Raw genomic sequence first — 10,401 nt, forward strand, 5'->3', positions numbered from 1 at the left:
AGAAGAAGTTTAGTTCCAAGATATAATGCAAGGAATAGAAACGTCCATTGAGCAGAATATTGCACGGCAAAATTGGGAAGAAATCTAGAGAAAGCTTTGGCTGACGCTTCCCCATCGATGAGTGAGTAAGAATTCTTCGCTGGAACCCCCAGGTTTATATCATTAAAAGTATTTCACCCGGGGCTGGGATGATGGCTCAGCAGGAAAAGGGGCATGAATAAAACTCCAGGCCCTAAAAAAGTGCCTCCTCCTACTGCAGTACAATGGCTTCTCTGAGAGGGGAAGTCAGCGGCTTTACGTTGCTGCCGCTAGCTGGCTTCTGGAAATGAGCGTAGTAGTTATGGACGTGGATATGTGTATCATGTCAGAAGAATGGATAATGTTCCATATTCCATTTAAATGCAGCTTAAGAATTTTCAACCACAATGACAAAACCCAAATAGGTAATCTCTAAATGTCAACGTGGACTGTGGCACTTATAGTAACATCACCTTTAAAATACATATGACAAAACGGAGCCACTAAATAAATACCTAGATGCCTGGTACCACGAGACACTGTCAACTGCTCGTGAGTGTTCTCCTGTTTAGTTCACAAAGGCATAACCCACAAGCATAACTTCAAGAACTAGTAAGTGGTAAATCAGACACAGAAAGTATTTATTAAGCTAGCATGGTTTCTACGATGGCTCGTACAGCTCAGTCACCAGTGATGTTTGTGTTATCGTTAAGTTTTAAAAATCAACATACGGGAGACATGCGACGGCCAGCTCTTCTCTTGTGCACCCTTTAAGACAGCATTTATCTGAGAAACCTCTGCGTTTCCTCTGGGGATGGAGCCCCCAAAATAAACTGCTGAAGGCATTGATTTTGTTTCTTCTTTTCTCCTGAAGTTTCACTCGCTCAACATTGGGGTGGACATCGCGGGATGAAAACTCTTCTGTCTTCTCAGGAAGCAAGTTGGAGTTTTCAAACTGATAGTAAGGCGGGACCTGGGGTTCCCAAGTGTTTATTGCTTTCTCCAGAGAGGCAGATATGGGGACTGTTGAGAGAGAAGGAAAAAAATAACTCTATTTATTCAGATCTTCTATTAGATGTGACTTTAACATTAGAATACTAAAATCAGCTAATTATTAAAAAATCGTTTGAAATAAAGGTTGGGAGGTACAGTTGTCCAGAGCCAACACACTTTAACTAAAACAGGAGAAGACTGAGCAACCTTCGACTATTCTGTGATATTTTTTATTACAATACCACTCACATGGTGTAGAGTTCAGCATTTCACAGCAGTGAACCCGTGGTTCCTGGCAGATCTACAAGCTTGTGCCACCATTAGCGCTATCTCATCCTGGAACATTTCTTTCATCTCTCAGAAACAATAACAAACAAACAAACAAGCAAGCCAGCAGCCCCCACCAACAGTCTCTCCCATGCGTTCTCCCTCTAGTGCGGGGCAAACCGTCGTCTCTTTTCTTTTCCATGTATTTTTCTATTCTGTACATTTCACACGGATAGCTTCTGCTGTGTAGTCATTTTTGCCTGTCTTTCAATTATCACAATATTCCCCATGTTTATCCAGGATGTCATACATGCTCCTCCTTTGTTCCTTTCATGGCGAAATAACGTCCCGTTGTGGGGCTTTCCATATTACATTCCACTCATCCATCTATTGGGTCCTGGATATTCTGGCTGTCTTTAGGTTTTAGCTATTATGAATAACACTGCCATGGATATTCACGCCTACATTTTTACGTGTTCATGTTTTCAGTCCTTTTGGGGATAAACCTAGGAGTGGAACCATTAGGTCCTGTGGTGGTGCTATCAGCTCCATGGCATCCCCACAACACTGGTACTTCTGAGCATCTTCTCATGGCCTTCTGTGTGTCGTCTTTGGAGAAATACCCATTAAATCTCACGTTCATTCTTATTTGTTCATTGGTTGCCTTTGTTAGTACCCAGTCAGACTGCCTTTTTTTTTTTTTTCTCGAGAGAGAGGGTTTCTTTATAGTTTTGGAGTCTGTCTGGCACTTGCTTTGTAGACCAGGCTGGCCTCGAACTCACAGAGATCCACGTGCCTCTGCCTCCCGAGTGCTGGGAGGCCACCACCGCCCAGCTCAGACTGCCTTTTTATGTGTAGGTTATAACTAAGCAGTAGAAGAAAATATAAGAATGTGAGAAGCCGAGATGTACAGATTTGTTGTCATATTGTTCTTAATTCAGTCGTCATTGGATCCGGATGACAGAAACTAAAATAACTCCTGAATATAATTATGCAGAGGCTTTGTGGATGCTCACTGTGGCCATGTTCAGTTCTTCCTAAGAGGACATTTTTTCCAAGGCCTTAACCTCAGATCCAGCTTCGTGAGCCATGCTATGCATTATGCAACTCCATTGGAAGCTCAAAGAAAGAAACCTAAGGGGCTGGAGAGATGGCTCAGAGGTTAAGAGCATTGCCTGCTCTTCCAAAGGTCCTGAGTTCAATTCCCAGCAACCACATGGTGGCTCACAGCCATCTGTAATGAGGTCTGGTGCCCTCTTCTGGCATGCAGGCATATACACACAGACAGAATATTGTATACATAATAAATAAATATTAAAAGAAAGAAAGGAAGAAACCTAATGTGGTGGGTGATGATTCGTGGCATATGGGAAAATTAATCGGCTCAGTCGGATTCCTGCAGTTTAAAATTAGATGTACGTAATAAGAAAAAGAAGAGTTACTGCGATTCAAGACCGAAATGATTTTATGAGGCTTGTCACAGAATAAAGGACATAATACAAATGAACAAAAGAAGAGAGAGGGGGACGAGGAGGAGGAAGAAAGGGAAAAGGAGGGGATAGAGGTGTAAGGAGCTGGGCCTTCTGAATTCATTGCTGGGTTTTCATTTCCCCTCTTCTTTCATTGTGAGGTTTTGCCGGGGACACTCTGTCCCTGGAACTAGGGGACTACCCCTTTCTGCTGCTATTATGATTAATGAAACAGAATTCTAACTACACTAAACAAGAAAACAAAGATCAAGGAACAGACTACAGTGAGAAGAGAAGGAGAATATGGAGAGAAGAAGATTCCGGAGAAATGTTCATTAAACATGTGGAACCAAGATGAAATGGGTTCCTTTGAAAAATTAAACCTACAGAGACACACAAAACCTAAGTCCTTTAACGACAAAGAAATCAAGAGCAAAAACGGTCGCCCCCTAGAAGATGCACACAGGTGGTCTTTGAGGTGGGGTCCTCCTATTCCTAAAAAACAGTAATTTATCAACGGTTCCATGCCATCTTAGGAAGCTCATTAATAATCCCTAATTCCAAACCAGGTAAGAAGACTGAGGGGCTTTTTGTTTTATTTTGTTTTTTTTTTAAGGTTCTTATAAGTCATTTCTCTTACAAACAGAGTTTAAAGAAACTATGAAATTAATTAAGTAAATCTAAAATACATTTTACAAACATAGGAGAAAAGCTTATATCAGAAAGGTAAGGGTAGGTCAAAGTCACAAAATGTGTCAACGCTAAATTCACGGCCAGCCAGCAGCTGTTGCAATTAACAGAATTTTCAGCACTTTGAGCTCATTTCTTAACATCCGTCCCCATATAATCTCCCTTCCCACCTCTCTGCATAGACGAATTAGCCACCAGGATTCGGCTCATCTGCTCTTGCCCACTCCGATCCTTCCCTGTATCCTTTATTGGCTTCCACTCTACACGAATTGCTCTTTGCTTTTGCGTTCTTTCCACTGTCAGCCAATGTGAATGAACCCTACTGACCTTCCCTGATTCTTTCGCAGTCTGTAAGGAGTGGTGAGCGAGATGGGTCAGAGGAGTTTGGTCGTCCATCTCGACCACCCAGACCTCCTTGCTGTTCGCAGTAGAATTAAAACAGAGCTGTCTTTCCCTGCTGGTTCCTCTAAACAAACTCCCTCGCCCCTGCATCCATTTTCTACTGTCACGGCGCGATGCCTGGCGGTGGCTAATTTCCAATGAACAAAACTGAACTTAATTCATGATTTGTAGATGGCACAGTGCCCAAGGACCTTCCTGTAACTTCATCCCCTAATGGCGGTGCAAGACAAGAGCTTGGCGACAAGCTGCGACAGGAGGACGAAGTTGATTTCACAACAGATCCACTCAGGATATTCCACGTCTGTGATGATGGCCCGAATCCACTTCAAAGGTATTGAGTCCCTTTCACTAGACTTCCCCTCCTAACACTGCGGCTGGGGGATTTAGCTTCTAACACGTGGAATTTGCACACACATTCAAATCACTGCACCCTCTTTTGTCAAATGGTATCTTTTTAATAAGGCCTACTCGGGCCACATTATTTCTTCTAGATAGTCATGTTAGATTGTATGTTTTTAAATTTGTCTTTACATGTATTCTAGGCGCAGCTTTCTATCTCCTGCAGAAAGTAGAGTCTAAGAAACGCTTAGAGTCTAAGCAAACACACACCCTCCGTTCAGAGTTTTACCTAGGTTTGTGAATCTTCCCCAGGCTGAAGAAGGGATTTGGTCAGGGCTGAAGGTTTTGACTTCAGTCTGTAAGGAGTGGTGAGCGAGATGGGTCAGAGGAGTTTGGTCGTCCATCTCGAACTGGCTCCAGTCAATTTGGCCGCACAGTTTTGTAATTTCTACCAGCAGGTGCCTGCCGCACAGCTTCCTAGGTTTGCTCTCTTGATCTTGGGAGAAAGCAGACAGTACGAGTCCAAGCCACAACACACGCCCTGAACAGCAAAACTGCTTCATCCCTGGGCTCCGCCGCAGTGCCAGGCCCTGCAACGGCCGTCGCCCCGCCCCGCCCCGCCTCCTCCCCACCACGCCACGCCCCTCGCCACGCCCCTCCCACGCAGCCCTGGCTATCTTTTCCAGAACACTGAGGTTGAGGTGTGTGGTGTTCCAGGCGTGCTTGGACTTCCGGCTTGCTGGAAGTTGAAGAAAACAGGGTCTTTTTCGCCCAGAAATAAGAAAGGAATATCCCCATTCCCTGGCTTTTACTCATTTTCCTTTTCTTCCTGGCCAAGAGACTGCCATTAAAATATGAGAACGTAGACCCCGAGTAACCAAAAATGTTGTAAAGGAAGATGCTGCAAACTACACCTGGAATGAGAACTCCTGTTTGCCTGGTGGTTAATGAGATCTCTTTTCCCTCCGGAGAAACATCCTCTCATCTCCTTCATGGGTTATATTTTTTAACTTTAAGAAATCATTGCTATCTCGGCCAATCAGGGGTCCTGGACCTCACCCCCACGTTTATAAAAACCCAATTCTAATTGAGGTTGGGGCTCTCCAGATATTCCAATACGTTGTACTTGCAGAGAGATTAAAATAATCGATGCAAACTCGATTAAAATAAAGGCTCTTTGCTTTTACAAAAAAAAAAAAAAAGAGAAAAAAGAAATCATTGCTAGAGCTAGAGAGACGGCTCTGCACTTAGGAGCATTTGCTACTCTTGCAGAAGATACGGGTTCCTTTCTAGCACCCACATGGCATCTCACAACAGTCTGTCACTCCAGTTCTGGCCTCCCTCAGTACCAGGCATACACGCGGTGAATATACAGACATGCAGATATACACATACACATCAAATAAAATAAATAGACCTTTTAAAAAGTATTGAGTTTTTAAGGTTAGCATGCGAAATATTGGGCCTAAGCATGGCTTCTTCTCACATCTATGGCATTACATTTGCTCTCGTTTATTCCGTGCCCTTATTGTACTCGGCCATACCTCCCAGGGGTTGGGTTTCTTTCTGCAGTAATTCCCCGTTTCGCTTTTTTGGTACATGGATCTTATTACTTGATTTCCTCCTAGCTTCCTTAAGCACTCATCCCTCTTGGGTCCCCTTTGTAGTTTCATGACCCACAAACACACATATTTAAGCATATACGTATATAAACGCACAGATATGTAGTTTTGAAGCTAGAGTCCAATGTGTAAGTGAGAACATCATTTAGTATTCTGCTCCTGGTAAAAATTTGCCTTGGTTTATTTGTATGAACACATTCTACTTACAACAAATCTTTTTTATTGTTTTATTATACTTATTTACTGTGTATGGGGGGGGGGTGCCACAATGTGTGTGCACAGCGGTTGGAACTAGTTCTCTCCATGCACCAACCATGTGGGTTTCAGGAATTGATGTCACTTTCTCAGGCGTGGTGGCAAGTGCTTTAACCTGCTAGGGTATCTCACAGCCCAGGAATACGTTCATGACCAGTATAAGAGCTAAACAGATTAATAGATGATTTCTTTCTTTCTTTCTTTCTTTCCTTTTTCTTTTCTTTTCTTTTTTTTTTTTTTTTTTTTTTTTTTGGTTTTTCGAGACAGGATTTCTCTTTAGCTTTGGAGCTTTGGAGCCTGTTCTGGAGCTAGCTATCGTAGACCAGGCTGGCCTCGAACTCATGGAGATCCGCCTGCCTCTGCCTCCCGAGTGCTGGTATTAAAGGCGTGCACCACAACCGCCTGGCTCTAAATAGATTTCTTTAGCTGAAAACTATATTATTTAAATGACTAATTTTGAGTGAATAAGTTCTAATTTATTCACTTATTTATTAGTATCCTGTGCTATTAACTATTCTAGAACATTATTCTAAATATGTAAAGTATTTGTCTGAGTCAAACATACTTTATTTAACATGATTTACAATTGCATCGGTTTATTATTTTTACACTTACCCTAAATAATTTTTACTTCATAATAATGTAAAGATGTTTAATGTATTCATAATGCATTCTATATTAGTCTTTCAGTTTTATGATAATCGGTGATATATTAGTGTATTATACAAATATATTTGCATATCTCATAAGGTTTGGTGTCATTGCTGATACAGCGTTTAGTTTTTTCTTGCCAAGTGGTGCTGGAATTGAGCCCTCAAGAGTAGGCTGCTCGATAGGAATACTGACCACTAAATGCAGAGGTGGTATCAGACAAACAGATGTACAGATTGCAACACAGAAATGCAAGAAACGTGGAAAAGCAAGGCATTGTAACTCTCCCACACTCAACTTCTGAACACAAAGACCTGTCCTGAAATAAGTCAAACGCCAGGTGAAGAACTTCAAATGTTTCTGATAAAAATGACCAGTGGTCTGAAAGAGACCATGAACAAGTAGATGACGTCAGTCCAGACTCTAGAAAGGAAAATCAGCAACACAGAGGCGAACATCATCAATATGAATTTAAAAGACAGCAAAATTGAAGAAAATTCAGCAAAGAATTGAAATTTGGAAAGAAAAAAAAGAAATATTGGAAATGAAAACCTTAATGAGTCAAATATCAAAACAAATCAAACAAAAAAAAGGAGAAAAATTTGACTAATAAAGTCAACCAGGCAGAAGGGAGAAAATGAGAGAAGGTAGTTAAGGTTGATAAGATGTAGTAACATTCAAACACAAAGGAGATTAAAAAAAAAATACATGACCACAGCATCCAGCAACTCAGGGACACAATCAAGCACCAAACCACAGAATCCAAAGAATGGAAGAAGGGTCGCAGAGAAACACTAGAGGCACGAAGAATATAGTCAACATAACTGTATCATTAATTCCCCAAATCTAGAGAAAAAGACATCCAAGCACAAGAGGCATTTTGAACCCAAGTACACAGAACTAGAAAAGAACCGCTCCGTGACATATTATAGTCAAGGTATCAAAAACAGGAAGTGAAAAACAATATTAAAAGCATGAATCAAAACTACCACCTCATCAACCAAGATAGAAACAGTAACATTAGCTCTCTTATAAGCAAGAATCTTAGCAAAAAGACTAGCTCATCAATAAAGAAACAGTAACATCAGCTCTCGTATAAGCAAGAATCTTATCAAAAAGACCAGCTCACCAACAAAGACAGAAACAGTGACTTCAGCTCTCTTGTAAGCAAGAATCTTAAGAAGGGAAGCATGGAAGGATACATTTCAAGAACTGAAATTAAATAACTGCTGACCAAGATTGCTGTGTTTAACAAAACTATCTTTAGAAATTGATGGAGAAATTAGACAGTCTTTAGTATCTCTTAGGTATATGATGATGCCAGCAACAAGTAGGGATACTTTGACTTCATGCTTTTATATGTGTTTCTCTTGTACTTCTTTTTCTTGTTGCTCCTAAGAATTTAAGCATTACAGTCAAGCCAATAGAGAATAACCTTGTTTTGTTTCATATTTTTGAGTAAATGCTCTCAGTTTTTTCCTCATTTAGCATAATATGGCCTATAGATGCGTTAGGTTGAGACATGTTCATTTTATTCCTAGTATCTGCAGGACTTTTATCATGAAATGATGTGGGATTTCCCTCTGTATGCTATGAATACCATTGGTTAATAAAGGAACTGCTTTGGGTCTATAGCAGAGCTATAGGGGAACAGAGCTGGTAGGGAAAACTAAACCAAATGCTGGCAGAAAGGAGGTGGGGTCAGGGAGAAGCCATGTAGCCCCGCTGGAGACAGACACCAGAACTTTTCCTGGTAAGCCACAGCCTTGTGGCAATACACAAGTTAATAGAAATGGGTTGAATTAATATGTAAGAGTTAGCCAATAAGAAGCTAGAGCTGATGGACCAAGCAGTGATTTAATTAATATGGTTTCTGTGTGATTATTTTGGTTCTGGGCAGCCAGGAACAAAACTAGTGGCATTCTCCAACAATGAAAGGGATGCTGAACTTTGTAGAAGCCCTGTATTTTTTTTTTAATGTCAACTGAGATGATCTTGTGGTTTCTGTTCCTTAAGGCCATTTATGTGTTGAATTACACATATTTATTTGCATATGTTGAATCAATCTTTTCTTTTGACTCACTGAGTGGCTTGAATGAGTGTGGGTTAAGTTACTTCCTGTAGCATGGGCAACTTACCATCAACTACACCACAGAAGAAACTGGCCCCTCTCAGGGAGGGGTAAGATCTCATAAGCACCCCACCCATTTCCTGATCCATGATGGGATGCTGAAGGGCCCAGTTTTGTGCAGTCTATGTCCAGAAGACAGCGTTTCAGAGCCTGCTTCTCCATTCTCTAACACTTTACATGTATTACCATGTCACTCCTCCCCAACATTTCATGGGCCTTCATGGGGTGCTATAGATGTCCAGTTTAGGGCTAACCACTCAGTAGTCACTTAGTCTCCATACTTTGGCCCATTGTGAGTCTCTGCATTAATAACTGCCTTCCTTATCATTTTCAATGAAATGTGGAGTTATTAAAGATGATATTAATACAGATTAGGATAATCTCAGAACTTTCCTTGAAAAACAATCAATATCCCAACTGTACCAAGCCACATGTTCTAGTCGGAACTCTTTCAGGGAAATGCTGTAAGAGAAGAATATCCCAGCATATATAGATGGAGACGGAAAGACTCAAACTGTGTGTGCCAGACAATCTGATCTACGTGATATCTGTGCTTTCTATACCAGTTCTGGCTAGTTTTATGTCGACACAACACGAACTAGAGAGAGGTTGAGGAAATACCTCTACACGATTGGGCTGTGGGCAAACCTGTTGGGCATTTTCTTAATTAGCGATTGATGGGGGAGAGCCCAGCCCACTGCGGGTAGTGCTGCTTCCGAGCTTGTAGTCATGGGTTCTAAGAAAGCAGGCTGATCAAGTCATGAGGAGCAAGCCAGTAAGCAGCACTCCTCCATGGCCTCTGTATCAGCTCCTGCCTCCAGGTTCCTGCCGTGTTTGAGCTTTTATTCTATCACTTGTATTATTTTTAATAAACGCTGATTGGACAGTAGCCAGGCAGGAAGTATAGGTGGGATGACCAGGCAGGAAGCAGAGGAGGGACAACCCCATTGTCTCGCTTTGTATTTTCCCATGCCGCCCCTTATAAACCGACATGTGGTAAATGTAACTTCTTTGTTTGCTCCCATCCGAACAGAATGTGTTCTCCAGGCAGTTAGAATCTTCATCTGATTTGTTTACCGTGATGCCTTCCTTGCCTTGAACAGTGTCCAGAATACAGTAGGTTCTTAACAACGCTTTAGTGTAATAGATACAACTAATAATGCTATCAACAAATAATGAATTAAGTGATAGTAAGTTTATAGTATTTGGTAAATTAATGAATAAGTGAATAAATGAGATTTATGAGTTCTTTTGTACTGTTTCCTTACTTTTGTTATCATTTTAGTTTATTACTACGCTGCTTAGAGTTTAAAATCTTTTCTTAAAAGCTTATTAGTGAATAGAGTCACCTTTTATTCGTATTTATTATCTAGTGCCTCCTAAATTGGACATAATGAGTATCTGTTGTGTGAAAAGTACATTTAACTACTATTTATCATTAGCACAGCTGAATGGATTTATTAAATTATATTAAATTAAATAATATTTAAATTTATTTTATCTTATTAACTTTTTAATTTTATGTATATGAGTGTCCTGCCTGCATGTATGTCTGTGCACCGCT

General features: G+C 40.9%; 1 protein-coding gene across 1 annotated transcript; it reads right to left on the bottom strand.

Moving 5' to 3' along the window:
- Insl6 (insulin like 6) lies at positions 1-4,741 on the bottom strand. The gene is made up of 2 exons (XM_050160425.1): positions 4,468-4,741; positions 1-1,041 (listed from the first exon to the last, which is right to left on the bottom strand). The coding sequence occupies exons 1-2, from the start codon at positions 4,739-4,741 to the stop codon at positions 734-736; spliced, it is 582 nt and encodes a 193-aa protein (XP_050016382.1). The 3' UTR covers positions 1-733.
- Positions 4,742-10,401: the final 5,660 nt, after the last annotated feature.

Source organism: Alexandromys fortis, unplaced genomic scaffold (assembly GCF_014885135.2).
Source record: "Alexandromys fortis isolate MF-2015 unplaced genomic scaffold, M_Fortis_MF-2015_v1.1 scaffold_10, whole genome shotgun sequence".
Taxonomy (NCBI): Eukaryota; Metazoa; Chordata; class Mammalia; order Rodentia; family Cricetidae; genus Alexandromys; species Alexandromys fortis.